General features: G+C 56.3%; 1 protein-coding gene across 1 annotated transcript in view; it reads left to right on the top strand.

The window, feature by feature from the left end:
- The window catches only part of cirop (ciliated left-right organizer metallopeptidase), a 32,637-nt gene extending 7,822 nt beyond the window's left edge, over positions 1 to 24,815 (top strand). Inside the window, exons 4-13 of the mRNA XM_078537121.1 lie at positions 8,125 to 8,271; positions 9,608 to 9,733; positions 14,700 to 14,784; positions 17,638 to 17,783; positions 19,074 to 19,254; positions 20,726 to 20,795; positions 21,707 to 21,803; positions 23,823 to 23,930; positions 24,227 to 24,376; positions 24,522 to 24,815. Coding sequence (XP_078393247.1) covers positions 8,125 to 8,271; positions 9,608 to 9,733; positions 14,700 to 14,784; positions 17,638 to 17,783; positions 19,074 to 19,254; positions 20,726 to 20,795; positions 21,707 to 21,803; positions 23,823 to 23,930; positions 24,227 to 24,376; positions 24,522 to 24,815 — 1,404 coding nt within the window. The remainder of the gene's footprint in view (positions 1 to 8,124; positions 8,272 to 9,607; positions 9,734 to 14,699; positions 14,785 to 17,637; positions 17,784 to 19,073; positions 19,255 to 20,725; positions 20,796 to 21,706; positions 21,804 to 23,822; positions 23,931 to 24,226; positions 24,377 to 24,521) is intronic.
- Positions 24,816 to 26,159: the final 1,344 nt, after the last annotated feature.

Below are 26,159 nucleotides of genomic sequence, written 5' to 3'. Positions count from 1 at the left end.
CGTGTCAGTGAGATCCCCTCTCATTCTTCTAAACTCCAGTGAATACAGGGCCCAGTCGACCCAATCTCTCCTCATACGACAATCCTGCCATCCCAGGAATCAGTCTGGTGAACCTTCCCTGCTCTCCCTCTATGGCAAGTATATCCTTTCTTAGGTAAGGAGACCAAAACTGCACACGATACTCCAGGTGTGGTCTCACCGAGGCCCCTGTACAATTGCAGCAAGACATCCTTGCTCCTGTACTCAAGTCCTCTCGCAATGAAGACCAACATACCATTTGCCTTCTTCACCGCCTGCTGCACCTGCATGCTTACCTTCAGCGACTGGTGTACGAGGACACCCAGGTCCCTCTGTACATCCACATTTCCCAATCTATCACCGCTTAAATAATACTCTGCCTTTCTGTTTTTCACACCCAAAAGTGGATAACTTCACACTTATCCACATTACACTGCATCCGCCATGTATTTGCCCACTCACTCAACCTGTCTAAATCACCCTCGAAGCCTCTTAACACCCTCCTCATCGCTCACATCCCCACCTAGTTTTGTGTTGTCAGCAAACTTGGAAATAGGACATTTGGTTCCCTCATCCAAATCATTGATATATATTGTGAATAGCTGGGGCCCAAGCCCTGATCCCTGAGGGTACCCCACTAGTCACCGCCTGCCACTCCGAAAAAGACCCATTTATTCCTACTCTCGGTTTCCTGTCTGCTGACCAATTCTCGATCCCTGCCAATATATTACCCCCAATCCCATGCGCTTTAATTTTACTCACTAACCTCTTATGTGGGACTTTATCAAAAGCTTTCTGAAAATCCAAATACACCACATCCACTGGTTCTCCCTTATCTACCCTACTAGTTACATCCTCAAAAAAACTCCAGTAGGTTTGTCAAACATGATTTCCCTTTTTATTAATTCCTGTTGACTTTGTCTAATCCCGTTGATGTTTTCTAAGTGCCCTGTTATCACACCCTTTTATAATAGACTCTAGCATTTTCCCTACCCCTGATGTTTAGCTCACTGGCCTAGAATTCCGTGTTTTATTTCCCATCTTTTTTAAATAGTGGGGTTAAATTTGCTTCCCTCCAATCTTGCCTGGACTGTTCCAAAATTCGGTAGACTCTGGAAGATGATAACCAAAGTATCCACTACCTCCATGACCACCACCTTTAGTGGCCTGGTGTAGATTATCGGGCCCTGGGGATTTATCGGCCTTCAGTCCCCATTCATTTCTCCAGCGCTGTGGTTTTCTCTAATACTAATTTCCTTCCGTTCCTCCTCCTCACTCGACCCTCGGTTCCCTAGTATTCCTGGGAAGTTATTTGTGTCTTCCTCTGTGAAGACAGAACTAAAGTAGTTGGTTAATTGCTCTGCCACTTCCTTGTTCTCTGTGATAAATTCTCCTGTCTCAGACTGTAAGGGACCTACATTTGTCTTCACCAATCTTTTTCTTTTTACATAACTATAGAAGCTTTTACTCCCCTCTTCTGCGTTCCTTGCCAGTTTACTCTCAGACTCTATTTTTCCCCTCTTAATCAATCTCTTGGTCCTCCTTTGCTGAATTCTAAACTGCTCCCGATCCTCAGTCTTGCTGCTTTTTTTCTAGCGACTTTATATGACTCCTCTTTGAACCTGACACTATCCTTAATTTCTTTTGTTAGCCACGGTTGGGTCACTTTTCCTGTTGTGTTTTTGCAACAGACAGGAACGTATAACTGTCACAATGCTTACATTCCGTTCCTTAAATATTAGCCGCTGCTGATCCACCGTCGTGTCTGCTATTGGAGTTCCCCAATCTGCCTTTGCCAACTCGCACCTCGTACTTTCGTCGTTTCCCTTTGTTAAGATTTAGGACCCCAGTTTCAGATCGGACTGCTTCACTTTCCAACCTGATGGAGGACTCTTATCATGTTATGATCACTCTTCCCCAAAGGACCCCGCACAGCGAGATTATACATTAACCCCTTCTCATTACACAAAACCGAGTCTAGGATAGCCTGACCCTGAGCTGGTTCCTCGATACACTGGTCTAAAAAAGAAACCATCTCGTACACACTCCAGGAATTCATCCACCACAGTATTATTGCTAATTTGCCCAGTCTATATGTAGATTAGAGTCACCCATGATTACTGTAGCACCCCTGTTACATACATCTCTAATATCCTGTTTAATGCCGTCCCCTACCTGCTGTTTGGAGGCCTATAGACAACTCCCGCTAATGTTTCCCTCCCCTTGTAGCTCCACCCGGACTGCTTGTACATCTAGATTTCCTGAGCCAATATCCCCTCTTCACTATCGCACTGATTCCATCCTGAGTTAACGACGCCGCCCCACCTCCTTGTCCATTTTTGCCTGTCCAGCCTAAATATCGAGTACCCTTGGGTATTCAGTCCCCAGCCTTGGTCACCCTGCAGCCATCGCAATCATATCGTACCCGTTTACGTCTCTTTGTGCTGTTAATTCGTCGACCTTATTGCGCATGCTCCGTGCATTCAGATACAGAGCCTTTAGACTTGTCTCTGTAACATTTTTACACCCCTTTTTTGTACTATGGCCCTATTGGCTGCTAGCCCTTGTTCCCTCTGCCCTCCACTTTTGCTTTCCTGTCTTCCATTCCTATCTTTGCTTCCTTCTCTAGTGTCCCCACCTGCCCATCTAGTTTAAACCCTCCCCCCCACCCCCCCACACAGTACTAGTGAATGCCCCCTGCAGAGGATATTGGCTCCGGTCCTGCTCGGGTGCAGTCCGTCCAGTTGATATATTCTTCCCGCCCACCTCAGAATCGGTCCCAATGCCTCAGGAATCCAAATCCCCTCCTCCCTCCTGCACACCGTCTCTCCGGCCGCGCGTTCATCTGACCTGTTCTCCCCTTCCCGATCTCGCCAGCGCGTGGCACTGGGAGTTCACCCGGAGATTACCACCTCTGAGGTCCCCGCTTTTTAAATTCACTTCCCAGCTCCCCATATTCTGCTTTCTGAACCCACCCCCCACCCCCACCACCAATCCCTCTTTTTAACCTCTGTCCCTCTGTCGTTGGTAGCGATATGGACCCCACGACCTCTGGCCCTCCCCCCGCCACCCCCCTTCAGAATGCCCTGTGACATCCTTGACCCTGGCACCATCCTGGGGTCACGTCCACAGCCGCAGGAACGCCTGTCTGTTCCCCTGACGATAGAATCCCCTATCACTGATGCTCACCCGCTATTTTTACTCTCCACCCCCCACCCTCCGTGCAGTTGAGCCCCGGACTTGGCTCTCGCTGTATTCCCATTGAGAAACCACTTCCCCCCACCCCGACGGTATCCAAAACAGGAAAACCGGTCGGGGAGGGAGATGGGACCAGGGGACTCCTGCCTTAGCTGCCGAGTGCTTTGACTCCGTCCGGCGGTCACCCATCCTCTTTCTGCCCGTGCACTCTCCACCTGTGGTGTGTGACCCACCTCACTGCGCGTGCTACCCGCGAATATCATCGGAGGGTCCGCGGTGACTCCAAGGCGCAGCTCCGGCTGGGAAACATGGATTTTTGGGGAGCCGCAGCTGGAGACACTTCCCAGTGTCCAGGGCGACCCGCGGGCGCTGGAAGTGTCCCCGACTTCCCACGTCCCACAAGAGGAGCATTCCACTTGGCCAAGCTGCCCCGACACGACTTACCCAGTAAATTACTCCCTTCACTTTTACTTCCAATGAATGAGAATATTAAGGACAGAAGAAATACTAAACAAGTCATGCATACCAAGGCCGGCGCTCTCTTAATTGTCTCTATCTTTGTCTCTCCCTGTCTCTGTCTGTCTCTCTTTTTCTCTCTCTCTCTCTGCGTCTCTCCCTACCTGTTGCTTTCCATCTGTGTCGCTCTCTCTGTCTCTGTCTTTCTCCCTGTCTCTCTCTCTCTCTCTGTTGCTCTCTCTCAGGCTCCTCGTGTCTCTCTCTATATCTCCCTTTCTCTCTGTATCTGTCACTCTCTTTCTCTCTCTCTCTCTCTACCTCTTTCGCTGTGTCTTTGTCTCTCTCTCTCTCTCTCACTCTGCCTGTTTGTCTCTGTCTCTCTCTCTCCTTGTCTCTCCCGCTCTGTTGGGCTCCCTTTTTCAGGCTCATTGTGTGTCTCTCTATGTCTCCCTTTCTGTGTGTGCGTCTCTCTCTCTCGCTCCATACCTCACTCTCTTTCTCAGTGTGTCTTTTACTGTGTGTCCGTGCCACTATGCCTTTGTCTCTAACGGTGTCTGTGCCTGTGACTGTGTCTCTGTCGCTGTGCCTGTGTCTCTATTGGTGTCTGTGTCCCTGTCTGCGTCTGTGCTGCTGTGCCTGTGTCTCTATTGGTGTCTGTGTCTCTGTCTTTGTCTGTGCCGCTGTCCCTGTGTCTCTATCGGTGTCTGTGTCTCTGTCTGTGTCTGTGCCACTATGCCTGTATCTCTATCGGTGCCTGTGCCTCTGACTGTGTCTGCGCCGATGTGCCTGTTTCTCTATCGGTGCCTGTGTCTCTGACTGTGTCTGTGCTGCTGTGCCTGTGTCTCTGACTGTGTCTGTGCCGCTGTGCCTGTGTCTCTATCGGTGTCTATGTCTCCGTGTCCGTGCCGCTGTGCCTGTGCCTCTATCGGTGCCTGTGTCTCTGACTGGGTCTGCGCCGCTGTGCCTGTGTCTCTATTGGTGTCTGTGTCTCTGACTGTGTCTGTGCCACTGTGTCTGTGTCACTATCAGTGTCTGTGTCTCTAACTGTGTCTGCACAGCTGTGTCTGTGTCTCTATTGGCGTCTGTGTCTCTGTCTGTGTCTGTGCCGCTGTGCCTGTGTCTCTATTGGTGTCTGTGTCTCTCACTGTGTCTGCACCGCTGTGTCTGTGTCTCTATTGGCATCTGTGTCTCTGTCTGTGTCTGTGCCGCTGTGCCTGTGTCTCTATCGGTGTCTGTGTCTCTGTCTGTGTCTGTGTCTCTATCGGTGTCCGTGTCTGTGCCGCAGTGCCTGTGTCTCTATCGGTGTCTGTGTCTCTGACTGTGTCTGCGCACCTGTGTCTGTGCTGCTGTGCCTGTGTCTCTATTGGTGTCTGTGTCTCTGTCTGTGTCTGTGTCGCTGTCCCTGTGTCTCTATCGGTGTCTGTGTCTCTGACTGTGTCTGCGCCGCTGTGCCTGTGTCTCTATCGGTGTCTGTGTCTCTGTCTGTGTCTGTGCCACTGTGCCTGTGTCTCTATTGGTGTCTGTGTCTCTATTGGTGTTTGTGTCTCTGTCTGTGTCTGTGCCACTGTGCCTGTGTCTCTATCGGTGCCTGTGCCTCTGACTGTGTCTGTGCCGCTGTGCCTGTGTCTCTATCGGTGTCTATGTCTCAGTGTCTGTGCCACTGTGCCTGTGTCACTATCAGTGTCTGTGTCTCTGTCTGTGCCGCTGTGCCTGTGTCTCTATCGGTGCCTGTGTCTCTGACTGTGTCTGTGCCGCTGTGCCTGTGTCTCTATCGGTGCCTGTGTCTGTGCCGCTGTGCCTGTGTCTCTATCAGTGCCTGTGTCTCTGACTGTGCTGCTGTGCCTGTGTCTCTATTGGTGCCTGTGTTTCTGACTGTGTCTGTGCCTGTGTCTCTATCGGTGTCTGTGTCTCTGACTGCGTCTGTGCTGCTGTGCCTGTGTCTCTATCGGGGCCTGTGTCTCTGACTGTGTCTGTGCCGCTGTGCCTGTGTCTCTATCAGTGTCTATGTCTCTGTGTCTGTGCCGCTGTGCCTGTGTCACTATCGGTGTCTGTGTCTCTGTCTGTGCCGCTGTGCTTGTGTCTCGATCGGTGCCTGTGTCTCTGATTGTGTCTATGCCGCTGTGCCTGTGTCTCTGTCTGTGTCTGTGTCTCTGTCTGTGTCTCTGTCTGTGTCTGTGCCGCTGTGCCTGTGTCTCTATCGGTGCCTGTGTCTCTGACTGTGTCTGTGCCGCTGTGCCTGTGTCTCTATCAGTGTCTATGTCTCTGTGTCCGTGCCGCTGTGCCTGTGTCACTATCGGTGTCTGTGTCTCTGTCTGTGCCGCTGTGCTTGTGTCTCTATTGGTATCTGTGTCTCTGGCTGTGTCTGTGCCACTGTGCCTGTGTCTCTATCGGTGCCTGTGCCTGTGCCGCTGTGCCTGTGTCTCTATCAGTGTCTGTGTCTCTGTCTGTGCCACTATGCCTGTGTCTCGATCGGTGCCTGTGTCTCTGATTGTGTCTATGCTGCTGTGCCTGTGTCTCTATCGGTGTCTGTGTCTCTGTCTGTGCCGCTGTGCCTATGTCTCTATCGGTGCCTGTGTCTCTGACTGTGTCTGTGCCGCTGTGCCTGTGTCTCTGACTGTGCCGCTGTGCCTGTGTCTCTATTGGTGCCTGTGTTTCTGACTGTGTCTGTGCCGCTGTGCCTGTGTCTCTATCGGTGCCTGTGTCTCTGGCTGTGTCTGTGTCACTGCGCCTGTGTCTCTATCGGTGTCTATGTCTCTGTGTCCGTGCCGCTGTGCCTGTGCCTCTATCAGTGCCTGTGTCTCTGACTGTGTCTGCGCCACTGTGCCTGTGTCTCTATCGGTGTCTGTGTCTGTGCCGCTGTGCCTGTGTCTCTATCGGTGTCTGTGTCTCTGTCTGTGTCTGTGCTGCTGTGCCTGTGTCTCTATCGGTGCCTGTGTCTCTGACTGTGTCTGTGCCGCTGTGCCTGTGTCTCTATCAGTGTCTATGTCTCTGTGTCCGTGCCGCTGTGCCTGTGTCACTATCGGTGTCTGTGTCTCTGTCTGTGCCGCTGTGCTTGTGTCTCTATTGGTATCTGTGTCTCTGACTGTGTCTGTGCCACTGTGCCTGTGTCTCTATCGGTGCCTGTGTCTGTGCCGCTGTGCCTGTGTCTCTATCAGTGTCTGTGTCTCTGTCTGTGTCTGTGCCACTATGCCTGTGTCTCGATCGGTGCCTGTGTCTCTGATTGTGTCTATGCCGCTGTGCCTGTGTCTCTATCGGTGTCTGTGTCTCTGTCTGTGTCTGTGCCGCTGTGCCTATGTCTCTATCGGTGCCTGTGTCTCTGACTGTGTCTGTGCCGCTGTGCCTGTGTCTCTGACTGTGCCGCTGTGCCTGTGTCTCTATTGGTGCCTGTGTTTCTGACTGTGTCTGTGCCGCTGTGCCTGTGTCTCTATCGGTGCCTGTGTCTCTGGCTGTGTCTGTGTCACTGCGCCTGTGTCTCTATCGGTGTCTATGTCTCTGTGTCCGTGCCGCTGTGCCAGTGCCTCTATCAGTGCCTGTGTCTCTGACTGTGTCTGCGCCACTGTGCCTGTGGCACTATCAGTGTCTGTGACTCTGTCTGTGCCGCTGTGCTTGTGTCTCTATTGGTGTCTGTGTCTCTGACTGTGTCTGTGCCAGTGTCACTATCAGTGTCTGTGTCTCTGACTGTATCTGTGCCGCTGTGCCTGTGTCTCTGACTGTGTCTGTGCCGCTGTGCCTGTGTCTCTATTGGTGCCTGTGTCTGTGCCACTGTGCCTGTGTCTCTATCAGTGTCTGTGTCTCTGTCTGTGCCACTGTGCCTGTGTCTCGATCGGTGCTTGTGTCTCTGATTGTGTCTATGCCGCTGTGCCTGTGTCTCTATCGGTGTCTGTGTCTCTGTGCCGCTGTGCCTGTGTCTCTATCGGTGCCTGTGTCTCTGACTGTCTCTCTATCGGTGCCCGTGTCTCTGTCAGTGTCTGTGCCACTGCGCCTGTGTCTCTATCGGTGTCTCTGTCTGTGTCTGTGCTGCTATGCCTGTGTCTCTATTGGTGCCTGTGTCTCTGACTGTGTCTGTGCTGCTGTGCCTGTGTCTCTATCGGTGTTTGTGTCTCTGACTGTGCCTGTGTCTCTGACTGTGTCTGTGCCGCCGTGCCTGTGTCTCTATCGGTGCCTGTGTCTCTGTCTGTGCCGCTGTGCCTGTGTCTCTATCAGTGCCTGTGTTTCTGACTGTGTCTGCGCCGCTGTGCCTGTGTCTCTATGCTTCTCTTTTGCATCTCTATGCATCATTCTATGTGACACACTCTGGCCCAGAAGTGATGATCATCATTCCTGCTCGAGCCCCATCACTACAGAGGGAGAGCGGAATCCCTCTCAGGCCACCTCCATCAAGGAGTTGGCTGAGTGAGGGAGGCGCCAGGACCTGGGACCTTGTTGATCTGTTTGAATCTCTGCTCCCTGCAGATCCCTGATGATCACCTTCAAGGGTACAGTGTCTGGCCAGCGCAGGGCAACTCACCCACTGTTATAGAGGAAGATGGAAGAGGGATTCGGGAAGCGGATTATATCCTGTACGTGAAAGCAGCGGACACCAGCAAGTGTAGGAAAGAGGTAAGGAGATCAAGAGGGAGTTACAGACTGGAATCTAATCGAGGGGTTCGGGGGTGGTTTATATATAGAATAACAGATACCCGGGAGTGAGTTACAGACTGGAATCTAATCGAGGGGTTCGGGGTGGTTTATATATAGAATAACAGATACCCGGGAGTGAGTTACAGACTGGAATCTAATCTCGCTCCCGATCCCCTCTCTCGCTCCCGATCCCCTCTCCCGCTCCCGATCCCCTCTCTCGCTCCCGATCCCCTCTCCCGCTCTCGATCCCCTCTCCCGCTCTCGATCCCCTCTCCCGATCCCCTCCCTCGCTCCCGTTCCCCTCCCCTCCCCTCCCTCGCTCCCGTTCCCCTCCCCTCCCTCGCTCCCGTTCCCCTCCCCTCCCTCGCTCCCGTTCCCCTCCCCTCCCTCGCTCCCGTTCCCCTCCCCTCCCTCGCTCCCGTTCCCCTCCCCTCCCTCGCTCCCGATCCCCTCCCCTCCCTCGCTCCCGATCCCCTCCCCTCCCTCGCTCCCGATCCCCTCCCCTCCCTCGCTCCCGATCCCCTCCCCTCCCTCGCTCCCGATCCCCTCCCCTCCCTCGCTCCCGATCCCCTCCCCTCCCTCGCTCCCGATCTCCTCCCCTCCCTCGCTCCCGATCCCCTCCCCTCCCCTCCCTCGCTCCCGATCCCCTCCCCTCCCCTCCCTCGCTCCCGTTCCCCTCCCCTCCCTCGCTCCCGTTCCCCTCCCCTCCCCTCCCTCGCTCCCGTTCCCCTCCCCTCCCTCGCTCCCGTTCCCCTCCCCTCCCCTCCCTCGCTCCCGTTCCCCTCCCCTCCCTCGCTCCCGTTCCCCTCCCCTCCCTCGCTCCCGATCCCCTCCCCTCCCTCGCTCCCGATCCCCTCCCCTCCCTCGCTCCCGATCCCCTCCCCTCCCTCGCTCCCGATCCCCTCCCCTCCCTCGCTCCCGATCCCCTCCCCTCCCTCGCTCCCGATCTCCTCCCCTCCCTCGCTCCCGATCCCCTCCCCTCCCTCGCTCCCGATCCCCTCCCCTCCCCTCCCTCGCTCCCGATCCCCTCCCCTCCCCTCCCTCGCTCCCGATCCCCTCCCCTCCCCTCCCTCGCTCCCGATCTCCTCTCCTCCCTCGCTCCCGATCTCCTCTCCTCTCTCGCTCCCGATCTCCTCTCCTCTCTCGCTCCCGATCTCCTCTCCTCTCTCGCTCCCGATCTCCTCTCCTCTCTCACTCTCTCTCTCGCTCCTGATCTCCTCTCCTCTCCCACTCCCGATCTTCTCCTCTCGCTCTCCCTCTTGACCGCCTCTGCCCTCTCACTCTCCATCCTGACGCCTCTCCTCTCCTCCCACAGCCCTCCGTTATTGCCTACGCCTCCTATTGCAAGCTGGATCAGCACGGACGGCCGATCGCGGGAGCTGTCACCTTCTGTCACTCTCGTCTCCGTGGATCTGCCTTTGACCACCGCAAGACCATGTTGGTAAGTGGGCCAAGGTTCAGGGGCCTTGGGGGTCAGGGTTCATTGCTGTTGACCACTGGTAGTTGACCGGGGAGCGGTGGGGTGGTCAGTGTTCGTGTGCCTTGATCATTGCTGGTCAGTTGCCTCAGTGTTCTTGTCCCTTGACTCCCATTGGCCTGTGGGGAGTTCAAGGTTCATGACCCTCACTGGTAGGCGCAGGTCATGCAGTTCATGCCCTGTAGCTCAATGGTGATTGGAGGGTGGTGGGGAGGGGGAGGGGTAGGGGTCAGGGTTCATGCCCCTTGACTCCCATTTCCAACTGGGGTCAAGGATTGTTCCCCTTGCTCTCTCGGCCAAACTGGGTCAGAGTTCGAGTCCCGTGACCCTGATTGGTTAGCGGTGTCGGGTTGCCTGACCCCCACCACCCCCCCGATTTTCGCCGTCAAGTGGGGCCATGGATCGCGACCCTTGACCCTCGCGGGCTAGTGGTTCCAGGGCTTGTGGTGCCCTGAAACAAAACATCAGAGGGACTGCGGAACTCCGAGGCGCAGAGGGATCTGGGCGTCCCGGTGCATGAATCAGGGAAAGTTGGTAGCCAGACGCAGCGAGTGGTTAGGAAGGCACATGCACGTTGCCGTCTATGGCAAGCGGACCGGAAGATACAACATCGATACAGAATCACAGGGCGCAGAAGAGGCCCTTCGGCCCATCGAGTCTGCACCGACACACCTGGAGTTCTGGTCTCCTTACTCAAGGAGATTGGCTCGGCTGATTCCCGGGATGAAGGGTTTTACTTTGGAAAGGTTTGAGCAGGCTGGGCCCATCGGAGTTTTATCATGTCACGGAATCAGGAATTGGTTACAGAGACAGGAGGAGGCCGTTTGGCCCATTGCACCTGTGCTGTTCCTTCTGAAGGAGCAATGCCCTCGGACCCACTTCCCTGCCTTTCTCCCCCCCCACCCCAGTGACCGGTAACTTATTCCTTTTCGGATAACAATCCCGTTCCCTCCGGAGCGCCTCAATTTGGCCCTGCCTCCCCTCCCCCACACACTCTCGGGCAGCGTCTCCCAGACCCTCAGCACTCACTGCGTGAGGGAGTTTCTCCCTCGTTCCTGTTACCCATCGCCTCAAACCCCGCGTCCCTCTGGTTCTCGACCCTCCCGCCAATCGGGAATGGTCTCTCCCGGTCGGCTCTGTCCCTGACCACCCTCCCCTCCCCTCCCGGTTTTGAACGCCTCGATCGAATCTCCCCCTCGGCCGCCTCTTCTCCAAGGGGAGAACAGTCCCGGCTTCTCCGATCTATCCGCACGACTGTCGTCCCTCCTCCCTGGAATCTCGGGAATCTTCTCCACTCTCTCTCTCCAATGTTCACATCCTTGTGCGGAGCCCAGAACTGGACACAACGCTCCATCTGAGCCCGAACTAGTGTCTTCTACAAGTTCAACATAACCTCCCGGCTCTTGTACTCTCTGCCCCTGTTAATAAAGCCCAGGATACTCTCTGCTTCAATAGCTGCTCTCTCCATCCCTCCCTACCACCTTCAATGACTTATTCACATATACACCCAGGTCTCTCTGCTCCTGCACCCTCTTTAGAGTTACACCCTTTGATTTATATTGTCTCTCTATGTTCTTCATGCCAAGATGAATCACCTCACGTTTCTCCGCATTGAACTACACCCACCACCTGTCTGCCCACTCCACCCACATCTCTCTGTCCTTTCGAAGTCCCTCACTATCCTCACAGTTCACAAGGCTTCCCAGTTTTGTATCACCTTCAGATTTTGAAACCCTGTACACCAAGGGTTAGGTCATCGATATGTGTCAGGAAAAGCAACACCGACCCCCGGGGAACTCCACTAAAAACCTTCCCCCAGCCCGAGAGACGCCCATTATCCCCCCTGCTCTCTGTTTCCTGTCACTCAGCCGCTTTCGTATCCGTGTCATAAGACCATAGGAGCAGAAATTAGGCCATTCGGCCCATCGAGTCTGCTCCGCCATTCAATCATGGCTGATAAGTTTCTCAACCCCATTCTCCCCGCCTTCTCCCCGTCACCTTTGATCCCCCTTACCCATCAAGAACCTATCTATCTCGGTCTTAAATACACTCAATGACCTGGCCTCCACAGCCTTCTGTGGCAATGAATTCCATAGATTCACCACTCTCTCTGGCTAAAGAAATTTCTCCTCATCTCTGTTCTAAAAGGTCTTCCCTTGACTCTGAGGCTGTGCCCCTCGGGTCCTAGTCTCTCCTACTAATGGAAACATCTTCCCCCACGTCCCACTCTATCCAGGCCTTTCAGTATTCTGTAAGTTTCAGTCAGATCCCCCCACCCCTCATCCTTCTAAACTCCATCGAGTATAGACCCAGAGTCCTCAAATGTTCCTCATATGTTAAGCCTTTCGTTCCTGGGATCGTTCTCGTGAACCTCCTCTGGACCCCTCTCCAGGGGCCAGCACATCCTTCCTGAGATACGGGGCCCAAAATTGCTCCCAATATTCGAAATGTGGTCTGACCAGAGCCTTATAAAGCCTCAGCAGCACATCCCTGCTTTTATATTCCAGTCCTCTCGAAATAAATGCCAACATTGCATTTGCCTCCCTAACTACCGACTCAACCTGCAAGTTAACCTTAAGAGAATCCTGGACTAGGACTCCCAAGTCCCTTTGCACTCCAGTGTCGCTCCTGTACCTGATGTTCCACATGCTCCAACTTTGTCCACAAGTCTGTTGGGCGGCACTTTGTCGAACGCCTTCGCGAAGTCCACGTACACCGCATCTACTGCATTACCCTCATCGACCCTCGCTGTTGTTCAGTAAGCCAGTCGAACGCGATTTTCATGGAAGAAACCCATGCTGGCTTTCCTTAATTCGCCCACACTTGCCCCAGATTTTTGCCCCAAGTCGGATTGTTTCTGGAACCTTCCCCACGACCGAGGTTAAACGGACTGGCCTGTTGTTGCCGGGCTTATCTTTTAACCCTCCTTTCAGCGAGGTTGAAAAAAAGGACTAGGTGGGAAGGGAAGCTGCGTGGAGGACACAGAGAGAGGCAGCAAAGAGGTACAGACAGGGGCTTAAGTTTGCGGGTGGAGTATAACGTGGGGGAAAGTGTGAAGTTATTCACTTTGATCGTACGAATAGAAACGCAGAGTACTTTTGAAACTGGTGATGTTCAGAGAGACTTGGGGGCGCTCGTCCAAGGGACACAGAAAGGTTAACGTGCGGGTACAGGAAGCAATGAGGGAGACAGATGACCCTTGGCCTTTATTGCGAGGGGGTTGGAGAATAAGGATAGAGAAGTCTCGCTACAAACCGTACAGGGGTTTTTTGGGTGAGGCCACATCTGGAGGACCCAAGTGCAGTTCTGGGTCTTCACGATGAAGGATGGAGATACTTGTACTGGGGGGGAGAGCGGGACAGCGAAGGGGGTCGCTCGATCGGTCCCTGGGATGAGGGCGGGGAGAGTCGCCCTCCGATGAGAGGCTGAGCGAATTGGGCCGATTATTCTCGGGGAGTTTAGGGAGGAGCGATCTCGCTGAAACCCACAAGGATTGTGAAGGGGGTTTGACAGGGTGTAGGGGGTGGGCTGAGAGATTGTTCCCCACTGCTCGGGGAGGGGTCTATAAACGCGGGGGGGGAGATGCAGTCTGAGGGGGAGGGGGTGGCCATTTTGGACAGAGATGAGGAGAAATCCCTTCACTCGGAGGGTGGTGGTGAGTCTCTGGAATTCTCTACCCCAGAGGGTTGTGGAAGCCCCATCATTGAATACGTTGGAGGCCGAGTTAGACACAGATTCTCCATCGATGAAGGAGTCGAGGGTAATGGGTGGGGGGGACAGGCAGGGGAGTGGGGTTAAGGCCACAGTCAGATCAGCCGTGATGGGATTGACTGGCGAAGCAGGCTAGAGGGGCCGAATGGCCTCCTCCCGCTCCGATTTCGTAAAAATCTTATTCTTTCACAGAATGTGGGCGTCGCTGGGCCGGGCCCAGCATTTATTGCCCATCCCTAATTGCCCCCTTAAGAAGGTGGTGGGTGAGCTGCCTTCTTGAACCGCTGCAGTCCCCTGTGGTGTAGGTACACCCACAGCGCTGTTAGGGAGGGAGTTCCAGGATTTTGTCCCCTGCGGTGTAGGTACACCCACAGCGCTGTTAGGGAGGGAGTTCCAGGATTTTGTCCCCTGTGGTGTAGGTACACCCACAGCGCTGTTAGGGAGGGAGTTCCAGAATTTTGTCCCTGTGGTGTAGGTGCACCCACAGTGCTGTTAGGGAGGGAGTTCCAGGATTTTGTCCCTGTGGTGTAGGTACACCCACAGCGTTGTTAGGGAGGGAGTTCCAGGATTTTGACCCAGCGACAGTGAAGGAACGGCCGATATATTTCCAAGTCGGGATGGTGAGGGGCTCGGAGGGGATCTTCCAGGTGATGGGTGTTCCCCATGTGTCTGCTGCCCTCGTCCTTCTAGATGGTAGCGGTCGTGAGTTTGGGCGGCGCTGTCGAAGGAGCCTTGGTGAGTTGCTGCAGTGCATCTTGTAGATGGTACACACACTGCTGCTACTGTGCGTCGGTGGGTGGAGGGAGTGAATGTTTGTGGATGGGGTGCCGATCGAGCGGGGGCTGCTTTGTCCTGGACGGTGTCGAGCTTCTCGAGGGTTGTGGGGGAACTGCAACTCATCCAGGCAAGTGGAGAGTATTCCATCACACTCCTGACTTGTGCCTTGTAGATGGTGGACAGGCTCTGGGGGAGTCAGGAGGTGAGTGACTCTCCGCAGGATTCCTAGCCTCTGACCTGCTCTTGTAGATGCCGTATTTATATGGCTGGGTCCCAGTTCAGCTTCTGGTCGATGGTCACCCCCATCTTATGAGACGAGAGAGTTGAGTCTTTACCTGTTAAGCGGGACTGTGGACTGTGCTGAGCTAACTGGTCTCCTGATGTCTATATGTGTTGGTCCCCGGGCTTGGTCTCTGACCCTTTGCTGTCTTTTCTGTTACAGACGACAGTCCATGAACTTCTCCATGCATTGGGATTTTCCAAGGATCTGTACAGCAGCTGGCTGGATTGTTCCTCCGCTCCCTCCAGTACGTTCCCCGCACTCTCCGCTGACTGGGCTTCGAGTTTTAGCCTCGCCCTCGATGGTATCATCCCCGGACACAGCGCAGACGGCAGAGGTCAGGGTGCAGGCCCTGGGCGATGGTTACAGGCTCAAAGCAAGCCCCGGGCCCGAGGCCCATACGTTGCAGGCTTAAAGCAAGTCCAGGGCACAGGCCCGAGGCTCATATGTTGAAGGCTCAAAGCAAGTCCAGGGCACAGGATCAAGGAACAGGCCCCAGGCCCCAGGGAACAGGCCCCAGGCCCCAGGGAACAGGCCCCAGGCCCCAGGGAACAGGCCCCAGGCCCCAGGGAACAGGCCCAGGCCCCAGGGAACAGGCCCCAGGCCCCAGGGAACAGGCCCCAGGCCCCAGGGAACAGGCCCCAGGCCCCAGGGCCCCAGGGAACAGGCCCCAGGCCCCAGGCCCCAGGGAACAGGCCCCAGGCCCAGGCCCCAGGGAACAGGCCCCAGGCCCCAGGCCCCAGGGAACAGGCCCCAGGCCCCAGGCCCCAGGGAACAGGCCCCAGGCCCCAGGCCCCAGGGAACAGCCGGGAACAGGCCCAGCCAGGGAACAGGCCCCAGGAACAGGCCCCAGGGAACAGGCCCCAGGGAACAGCCCCAGGGAACAGGCCCAGGCCCAGGGAACAGGCCCCAGGCCCAGGGAACAGGCCCCAGGCCCAGGGAACAGGCCCCAGGCCCAGGGAACAGGCCCCAGGCCCAGGGAACAGGCCCCAGGCCCAGGGAACAGGCCCCAGGCCCAGGGGAACAGGCCCCAGGCCCAGGGAACAGGCCCAGGCCCAGGGAACAGGCCCCAGGCCCAGGGAACAGGCCCCAGGCCCAGGGAACAGGCCCCAGGCCCAGGGAACAGGCCCAGGCCCAGGGAACAGGCCCAGGCCCAGGGAACAGGCCCCAGGCCCAGGGAACAGGCCCCAGGCCCAGGGAACAGGCCCCAGGCCCAGGGAACAGGCCCCAGGCCCAGGGAACAGGCCCCAGGCCCAGGGAACAGGCCCCAGGCCCAGGGAACAGGCCCCAGGCCCAGGGAACAGGCCCCAGGCCCAGGGAACAGGCCCCAGGCCCAGGGAACAGGCCCCAGGCCCAGGGAACAGGCCCCAGGCCCAGGGAACAGGCCCCAGGCCCAGGGAACAGGCCCCAGGCCCAGGGAACAGGCCCCAGGCCCAGGGAACAGGCCCGAGGCCCGTGGCAAAGGCCCGAGGCCTAGGGTGCCGCCAAAGGCCAAGGATTCAGGCTCCAGATTCCTGGCTCCCAATCCTCGGCCCCTGAACGTTGAGTGTCTGACTCCCGGATTCCTGGCTCCTGATTCCCGTCTCCTGATTCCCTGGTTCCTGGCTCCATGCTCCTGCTCACGATTCCCAGCTCCTCATCCCCAGCTCCTGATTCCCTGACACCGATAAGGAATCTGTCCTTGTCTGTCAGTCGGACTGAACTGCTCCTCCAGACCCTCATTCCTGGCTCCTGTATCCCTGATTCCAAGCTCCTGATCACACAGAATCACACAGGGTGCAGAAGGGCCCTTCGGCCCATCGAGTCTGCACCGGACACGTGAGAAACACCTGACCTAACTACCCTAATCCCATTTACCAGCACTTGGCCCCATAGCCTTGAACGTTATGACGTGCCAAGTGCTCATCCAGGTGCTTTTTAAAGGATGTGAGGCTAACCCGCCTCCACCACCCTCCCAGGCAGCGCATTCCAGACCCTCACCACCCTCTGGGTAAAAAAATTTCTCCTCACATCCCCCCCTAAACCTCCTGCCCCTCACCTTGAACTTATGTCCCCCTCGCGACTGACCCTTCAACTAAGGGGGGAACAGCTGCTCCCTATCCACCCTGTCCATGCCCCTCATAATCTTGTACACCTCGATCAGGTCGCCCCTCAGTCTTCTCTGCTCCAACGAAAACAACCCAAGTCTATCCAGCCTCTCTTCATAACTTAAATGTTTCATCCCCAGGCAACATCCTGGTGAATCTCCTCTGCACCCCCTCCAGTGCCATCACATCCTTCCTATAATGTGGCGACCAGAACTGCACACAGTACTCCAGCTGTGGCCTCACCAAGGGTCTATACAACTCCAACATCACCTCCCTACTTTTGTAATCTATGCCTCGATTGATAAAGGCAAGTGTCCCCTATGCCTTTTTCACCACCCCCACTAACATGCCCCTCCGCCTTCAGAGATCTATGGACACACACGCCAAGGTCCCTTTGTTCCTCAGAACTTCCTAGTGCCATGCCGTTCATTGAATACTTCCTTGTCAAATTACTCCTTCCAAAGTGTATCACTTCACACTTTTCAGGGTTAAATTCCATCTGCCGCTTATCTGCCCATTTGACCATCCCGTCTATATCTTCCTGCAGCCCAAGACACTCAACCTCACTGTTAACCACCCGGCCAATCTTTGCGTCATCCGCAAACTTACTAATCCTACCCCCCACATAGTCATCTATGTCGTTTGTATAAATGACAAATAATAGGGGACCCAGCACAGATCCCTGTGGTACGCCACTGGACACTGGCTTCCAGTCACTAAAGCATCCTTCTGTCATCACCTTCTGTCTCCTACAACTAAGCCAATTTTGAATCCACCTTATCAAATTACCCTGTATCCCATGTGCATTTGCCTTCTTTATAAGTCTCCCCTTTGGGCTTTGCTGAAATCCATATAAACTCCATCCACCGCGCTACCCTCATCTACACACCTGGTCAACCTCCTCAAAAAATTCAATCAGATTCGATCACTGGTTCCTGCTCGCGATTCCCAGCTCCTGTATCCCCCAGCTCCTGACTCCCTGTCACTGATAAGGGATCTGTTGTGTCTTCCAGTAGGGCCGAACTGCTCCTCCAGACCCTCGGTCACTAACACGGACGATCAGGGGTCAGTGAGGATCTACACTCGCACCGTGATCCAGAGAATGCAGCAACATTTCAATTCCATCTCTCTGGAGCTCGGAGGACCATTGGAGAACAGGGTCAGTGTCTGGACCGTCCATCCTCCCCCAGCCCAGCTCTCGCTTGCCCTCCGTCTGTCCTCCCTCCCACACCACGCACATTCACACCATCGGAAAGGTGCAGATTCCTGTCTGTCTCTCCCTCTACCTCTATCTCTTGCACTCCCTGTCTCTCTGACTGTCTCTCTCTCTCTGGGTCTCTGGCTCTCTCTCTCTCTCTCTGGGTCTCTGGCTCTCTCTCTCTCTCTCTGGGTCTCTGGCTCTCTCGCTCTCTGGGTCACTCTCTCTCTGGGTCACTCTCTCTCTGGGTCACTCTCTCTCTGGGTCACTCTCTCTCTGGGTCACTCTCTCTCTGGGTCACTCTCTCTCTGGGTCACTCTCTCTCTGGGTCACTCTCTCTCTGGGTCACTCTCTCTCTGGGTCACTCTCTCTCTGGGTCACTCTCTCTCTGGGTCACTCTCTCTCTGGGTCACTCTCTCTCTGGGTCACTCTCTCTCTGGGTCACTCTCTCTCTGGGTCACTCTCTCTCTGGGTCACTCTCTCTCTGGGTCACTCTCTCTCTGGGTCACTCTCTCTCTGGGTCACTCTCTCTCTGGGTCACTCTCTCTCTGGGTCACTCTCTCTCTGGGTCACTCTCTCTCTGGGTCACTCTCTCTCTGGGTCACTCTCTCTCTGGGTCACTCTCTCTCTGGGTCACTCTCTCTCTCTCTCTCTCTCTGGGTCACTCTCTCTCTCTCTCTCTCTCTCTCTCTGGGTCTCTCTCTCTCTCTCTCTCTGGGTCACTCTCTCTCTCTCTCTGGGTCACTCTCTCTCTCTCTCTGGGTCACTCTCTCTCTCTCTCTGGGTCACTCTCTCTCTCTCTCTGGGTCACTCTCTCTCTCTCTCTGGGTCACTCTCTCTCTCTCTCCGGGTCACTCTCTCTCTCTCTCCGGCTCACTCTCTCTCTCTCTCCGGCTCACTCTCTCACTCTCTCTCTCTGGGTCACTCTCTCTCACTCACTCTCTCTCTCTCTCTCTCTGGGTCACTCTCTCACTCTCACTCTCTCTCTCTCTGGGTCACTCTCTCACTGGGTCACACTCTCACTCTCTCTCTCTGGGTCACTCTCTCACTCTCTCTTTGGGTGGGTCTCTCGGAGTCTCTGACTCTCTCTGACGGTCTCTGGGTCTCTGACTCTCTCTGGATCTCTGACTCTCTCTCACTCTCTCTCACGGTCTCACCCTCACTATGGGTCCATCTCCCACTCCCTCCCTCCATCCCTCTCTCTCTCTCTCTCGCCGTGTGTTTGATGCCTTCGCCTACTCTGTGTTTCAGGACCATCCAGGATTCCCTTCCTCCCACTGGGAGGCTCGCTTCCTGCAGGGGTCAATTATGACAGCAACAATGGGCGCTCCCGAACACACATTCATCGACCCCATCACACTGGCGGCCATGTCTGACACAGGCTGGTATCGCGTCAACTACAACAGCACTCAGTCATTGGTGTGGGGCCGAGGTGAGTGACTGCGATCCTGGAGTGAGAGCGAGAGAGAGAGACGGGGAATCAGCCAGGGTTCCTGCTCCTGATCACTGTCCAGTGATCCCTGGGTTAGAGAGAGAGGGAGAGGGGAAATCAGCCAGGGTTCCTGCTCCTGATCACTGTCCAGTGATCCCTGGGTTAGAGAGAGAGGGAGAGGGGAAATCAACCAGGTTACCTGCTCCTGATCACTGTCCAGTGATCCCTGGGTTAGAGAGAGAGGGAGAGGAAATCAGCCAGGGTTCCTGCTCCTGATCACTGTCCAGTCACAGTAGGTCCTTTTTATAAAATGGAGATCAGAACTGTGCACGGTGATCCGAGTGTGGTCTAACCGAGGGGGATACAGAGACCGGAACTGTGCACGGTGCTCCGAGTGTGGTCTAACCGAGGGGGATACGGAGACCGGAACTGTGCACGGTGCTCCCAGTGTGGTCTAACCGAGGGGGATTCGGAGACCGGAACTGTGCACGGTGCTCCGAGTGTGGTCTAACCGAGGGGGATACGGAGACCGGAACTGAGCACGGTGCTCCGAGTGTGGTCTAACCGAGGGGGATACGGAGACCGGAACTGTGCACGGTGCTCCGAGTGTGGTCTAACCGAGGGGATACGGAGACCGGAACTGTGCACGGTGCTCCGAGTGTGGTCTAACCGAGGGGGATACGGAGACCGGAACTGTGCACGGTGCTCCGAGTGTGGTCTGACCGAGGGGATACGGAGACCGGAACTGTGCACGGTGCTCCGAGTGTGGGTCTAACCGAGGGATACGGAGACCGGAACTGTGCACGGTGCTCCGAGTGTGGTCTAACCGAGGGGGATACGGAGACCGGAACTGCGCACGGTGCTCCGAGTGTGGTCTGACCGAGGGGATACGGAGACTGGAACTGTGCACGGTGCTCCGAATGTGGTCTAACCGAGGGGGATACGGAGACCGGAACTGTGCACAGTGCTCCGAGTGTGGTCTAACCGAGGGGGATACGGAGACCGGAACTGTGCACGGTGCTCCGAGTGTGGTCTAACCGAGGGGGATATGGAGACCGGAACTGTGCACAATGCTCCGAGTGTGGTCTAACCTACGAGTTTCACACAATCTCCTTGCTTTTCGATCTTATCTCACTCGTTTATTTTGGTCTTATTAACCTGCATCAATACTTAGTGATTTGAGAATTCGTACCCCTAGGTCTCTCTCTCCCTCTTTTCAACACTTATTCCCTGGACTGCGCCAGAACTGGAAAATCCTCCTTATCATATGCACCAGCTCTCACATAACAGGATAGGAATTCATTGGCCCACTCGGGAAGGACATGAATACCTTCTTGAGGGCAATGGGTCTGTGGGACATCTGAGAATACTGCCCCTCACCCCTCCCGGGAATCTAGTCATGTAATCATAGCTACCTCCGCTGATTCCTCCTTGCTCCACGGTTTCCTTCTCTTCTCATTTATTCTCTTAGCACAGGGAGGGAGCTTCGGACTGACCAGCACCTGTCAGGACAATTCCTCGGAATATTTCTGCACAGGAAGGTAAGGAAACAGAAAAGTGGGAGCGAACGGGAAGGGGTTTGGGTCCATTGGGATTGTGTACGGTGGGAGTGAACGGGAAGGGGTTTGGGTCCATTGGGATTGTGTACGGTGGGAGTGAAGGGGAAGGGGTTTGGGTCCATTGGGATTGTGTACGGTGGGAGTGAAGGGGAAGGGGTTTGGGTCCATTGGGATTGTGGACGGTGGGAGTGAACGGGAAGGGGTTTGGGTCCATTGGGATTGTGTACGGTGGGAGTGAAGGGGAAGGGGTTTGGGTCCATTGGGATTGTGTACGGTGGGAGTGAAGGGGAAGGGGTTTGGGTCCATTGGGATTGTGTACGGTGGGAGTGAACGGGAAGGGGTTTGGGTCCATCGGGATTGTGTACGGTGGGAGTGAACGGGAAGGGGTTTGGGTCCATCGGGATTGTGTACGGTGGGAGTGAACGGGAAGGGGTTTGGGTCCATCGGGATTGTGTACGGTGGGAGTGAACGGGAAGGGGTTTGGGATTGGGATTGTGTACAGTGGGAGTGAACGGGAAGGGGTTTGGGTCCATTGGGATTGTGTACGGTGGGAGTGAACGGGAAGGGGTTTGGGTCCATTGGGATTGTGTACGGTGGGAGTGAACGGGAAGGGGTTTGGGTCCATTGGGATTGTGCACAGTGGGAGTGAACGGGAAGGGGTTTGGGATTGGGATTGTGTACGGTGGGAGTGAATGGGAAGGGGTTTGGGATTGGGATTGTGTACGGTGGGAGTGAACGGGAAGGGCTTTGGGATTGGGATTGTGGACGGTGGGAGTGAACGGGAAGGGGTTTGGGATTGGGATAGTGTACAGTGGGAGTGAACGGGAAGGGGTTTGGGTCCATTGGGAATGTCCGTTGTTCCTCTGGGTCCTGACTCTATCTCTCTCTGACAGCGGACTGGGATGTCACTACCTGCACATGGACAAAGGCAGTTGCCTAACAGATGAGTTTCTGGATGGATGCCGTGTTTATAAACCGCTGGTGAACGGGGTAAGCAGTTAAGGCTGGTCGGTCTGAGCTCGCAAGATCCTGGCCAGATTTCCCCAATCAACACACTAGCAATTCAGTCATCCCCGTGTGTGTGTTGGCGGCTCTGCCCTGGTTAGAGAGAGGCAGAGGTCAGCGTCTGACCCATCCCCTCAGCCAGTCTCCCCAACAGGCAGGAAACGGAGATCACAGCCCACCAAAGCCTGTCCACCACCTACAAGGCACAAGTCAAGAGTGGGATGGGATACTCCCCACTTTGCCTGGATGAGTGCAGCTCCCACAACACTCGAGAAGCTCGACACCATCCAGGACAAAGCAGCCCCGCTCGATCGGCACCCCATCCACAAACATTCACTCCCTCCACCACCGACGCACAGTAGCAGCAGTGTGTGTACCATCTACAAGATGCACTGCAGCAACTCACCAAGGCTCCTTCAACAGCACCTTCCAAACCCACGACCGCTACCATCTAGAAGGACAAGGGCAGCAGACACACGGGGAACACCCACCACCTGGAAGTTCCCCTCCGAGACCCTCACCATCCTGACTTGGAAATATATCGGCTGTTCCTTCACTGTCGCTGGGTCAAAATCCTGGAACTCCCTCCCTAACAGCGCCATGGGTGTACCTACACCACAGGGGACAAAATCCTGGAACTCCCTCCCTAACAGCGCTGTGGGTGTACCTACACCACAGGGGACAAAATCCTGGAACTCCCGCCCTGACAGCGCCGTGGGTGTACCTACACCACACAGGAGACAAAATCCTGGAACTCCCTCCCTAACAGCGCCGTGGGTGTACCTACACCACAGGGACAAAATCCTGGAACTCCCTCCCTAACAGCGCCGTGGGTGTACCTACACCACACAGGAGACAAAATCCTGGAACTCCCTCCCTAACAGCGCCGTGGGTGTACCTACACCACACAGGAGACAAAATCCTGGAACTCCCTCCCTAACAGCGCTGTGGGTGTACCTACACCACACAGACAAAATCCTGGAACTCCCTCCCTAACAGCACTGTGGGTGTACCTACACCACACGGACAAAATCCTGGAACTCCCTCCCTAACAGCGCCGTGGGTGTACCTACAACACAGGGGACAAAATCCTGGAACTCCCTCCCTAACAGCGCCGTGGGTGTACCTACAACACAGGGGACAAAATCCTGGAACTCCCTCCCTAACAGCGCCGTGGGTGTACCTACACCACAGGGGACAAAATCCTGGAACTCCCTCCCTAACAGCGCCGTGGGTGTACCTACACCACAGGGGACAAAATCCTGGAACTCCCTCCCTAACAGCGCCGTGGGTGTACCTACACCACAGGGTCTGCAGCGGTTTAAGGGGAGGCGTAGTTGTATCGTCACTGGATGGGTAATTTAGAGACCCGGGGTAATCCTCCTGGGTTCGAATCCCTGGACAGACGGTGGAATTAGAATTCAATAAAAATCTGGAAATAAAAATCTAACGATGACCATTGTCGATTGATGTAAAAACCCCATCTGGTTCGCTCATCCCCTTTAAGGAGGGGAAATCTGCCGTCCTTACCCAGTCCGGCCTACACGTGACTCCAGACCCCACGCAGCGATGTGGTTGACTCTTAAATGCCCCTCCGAAACGGCCTAAGCCAGCCACTCAGTCCTCAAGGGCAATTCGGGATGGGCTATAAAAACAACAGGGGGGAGATGGTGGAGGGGGGGAAAAGTTTGTAGGGGGAGGAAATCTGGGGGCAGATAGGTCTGAGGAGAGGCAGGAGTGTTGGTTTGGAGGGGGGGTCCCTGGGTGAGTTAATTGCACAGCAATCAGGTTTCATTATTTGCCAGGTTAAGGGACATCAACTGTGCTTTTACCTGAGCAGATTATAAAGAGACACTGGCTGAGGGTGAGTTAGGAGGTACACGCTTGAAGCTTTTCATCCCGCAAATAAATAAATACCAGGCTGAGCCAAGATTAGCTCCAGTCTTTGCCCCCTTCGACTGGCTTCCCAGACAATGGAACCGATTCATCTGTCTGCGCTTGCAGAGCGAATGCTGGAAGGAGGAGAACGGGCGGAAGGCCGGGAATCTGAGCGCGAGCGGAGAGATCTACGGGGAGCGGAGTCGGTGTTTCGTCGCAAACCTGACCAGGGCGGTGAGTCCGGGAAAGGAGGGGAGGGGGTTAAAGTCAAACTCCCTCGGGTCACCACCAACCCCCCCCGGACAAACGCCCCAAACATTGAGGTGGGGGGTCTCAGCTGGGATGATGTCGAACGGGATCGGGACGAGCGGGAATTCGGAGGAGGTGGAGTGACTGGAGAAGCTGGGACTGTTCTCCTTGGAGTCCCTCGTGGCGGGGCAGGAGTCGCTGGGGAGAGGCGGAAAGGCCGGATAGATACTACGCCATTTGACCACTGACCCTTCTCTCTCTCTCTCTCTCGCTCTTCCCCTCTGAACCAGGCTCCCCTCTCCTCCTCCTCGGACACGGAGAGGCCGATGACCGGCCACTGCTACCTGCATCGGTGCGTAGGGGAGAACGCCTTTGATGTCAAAGTGCAAGGGTCACCGTGGCTACGGTGCACAGCTGGTGACAGCATCCAGGTATGTCGGCTTGGCGTTGCGCCTAAGGGCGCGACCTCTCACCCCTAGGCCCGCTTATCCCTCCGGCCTACTCTCCCTCCCATCTCCTCGCACACTCTCTTTCTCTCTCTCTCTCTCACACACACTCTCTCCGTCTGGGTTACAGGTGCCAGGATTCCGGGGACTCCTCTCCTGCCCGGACGGACGCCTCTGTCGCCACGGCGATGGCCAGACAACGGCCGCGTCAACAAGGCCGCCAATCCCGACCGTCTCCCACTCGACCCCGGCTCCACCTCCCCGTCCCCCTCCCCCAGCAGGTCCCAGCCAGGCCGCTCAGCCCGATGACCGGGTCCCCGTGCGGATCGGAGTCCTCGCGAGCGAAGAGTGCGAGGGGATGGAGGAGGGGGACGGGCCAGGGGCGGCCGAGAGTCTCCTGAACGTCACCGCCATCACCAGGTAACCGGGCAACGGGGCAGAGGAGGGACACTGAACTCTGACCCTGCGCTGCGCACCGTCGGAGGGGTTGGCGCTGAGGAAGAGCCGCACTGTCGGAGGGTCAGCTCTGAGGGACCGCCGCACTGTCGGAGGGTCGGCGCTGAGGGAGAACCGCACTGTCGGAGGGTCGGTGCTGAGGGAGAGCCGCACTGTCGGAGGGTCAGTACTGAGGGAGAGCCACACTGTCGGAGGGTCAGCACTGAGGCAGAGCTGTGCTGTCGGAGGGTCAGCGCTGAGGGAGCGCCGCACTGTCGGAGGGTCAGCGCTGAGGGAGAGCCGCACTGTCAGAGGGTCAGTGCTGAGGGAGCACCGCGCTGTCGGAGGGTCAGCGCCGAGGGAGAGCCGCACTGTCGGAGAGTCAGTACTGAGGAAGAGCCGCACTGTCGGAGGGTCAGCTCTGAGGGACCGCCGCACTGTCGGAGGGTCGGCGCTGAGGGAGAACCGCACTGTCGGAGGGTCGGTGCTGAGGGAGAGCCGCACTGTCGGAGGGTCAGTACTGAGGGAGAGCCACACTGTCGGAGGGTCAGCACTGAGGCAGAGCTGTGCTGTCGGAGGGTCAGCGCTGAGGGAGCGCCGCACTGTCGGAGGGTCAGCGCTGAGGGAGCGCCGCACTGTCGGAGGGTCAGCGCTGAGGGAGAGCCGCACTGTCGGAGGGTCAGCGCTGAGGGAGAGCCGCGCTGTCGGAGGGTCAGTGCTGAGGGAGCGCCGCACTGTCGGAGGGTCAGTGCTGAGGGAGCGCCGCGCTGTCGGAGGGTCAGTGCTGAGGGAGCGCCGCGCTGTCGGAGGGTCAGTGCTGAGGGAGCGCCGCGCTGTCGGAGGGTCAGTGCTGAGGGAGCGCCGCGCTGTCGGAGGGTCAGTGCTGAGGGAGAGCCGCGCTGTCGGAGGGTCAGTGCTGAGGGAGAGCCGCACTGTCGGAGGGTCAGCGCTGAGGGAGAGCCGCACTGTCGGAGGGTCAGTGCTGAGGGAGAGCCGCACTGTCGGAGGGTCAGCGCTGAGGGAGCGCCGCGCTGTCGGAGGGTCAGTGCTGAGGGAGAGCCGCACTGTCGGAGGGTCAGTGCTGAGGGAGAGCCGCACTGTCGGAGGGTCAGTGCTGAGGGAGAGCCGCACTGTCGGAGGGTCAGCGCTGAGGGAGTGCCGCACTGTCGGAGGTGCAGTGCTGAGGGAGAGCCGCACTGTCGGAGGGTCAGTGCTGAGGGAGTGCCGCACTGTCGGAGGTGCAGTGCTGAGGGAGAGCCGCACTGTCGGAGGTGCAGTCTTTCAGATGAGATGTTAATACTAGGGCCCTGTCTGCCTCCTCTGGGGGACAGAA

Source organism: Cetorhinus maximus, unplaced genomic scaffold (genome assembly GCF_964194155.1).
Source record: "Cetorhinus maximus unplaced genomic scaffold, sCetMax3.hap1.1 HAP1_SCAFFOLD_1928, whole genome shotgun sequence".
NCBI classification, from domain to species: domain Eukaryota; kingdom Metazoa; phylum Chordata; class Chondrichthyes; order Lamniformes; family Cetorhinidae; genus Cetorhinus; species Cetorhinus maximus.
The sequence above is the reverse complement of the archived record's forward strand: the minus strand, read 5'-3'. Positions and strand labels throughout refer to the sequence as shown.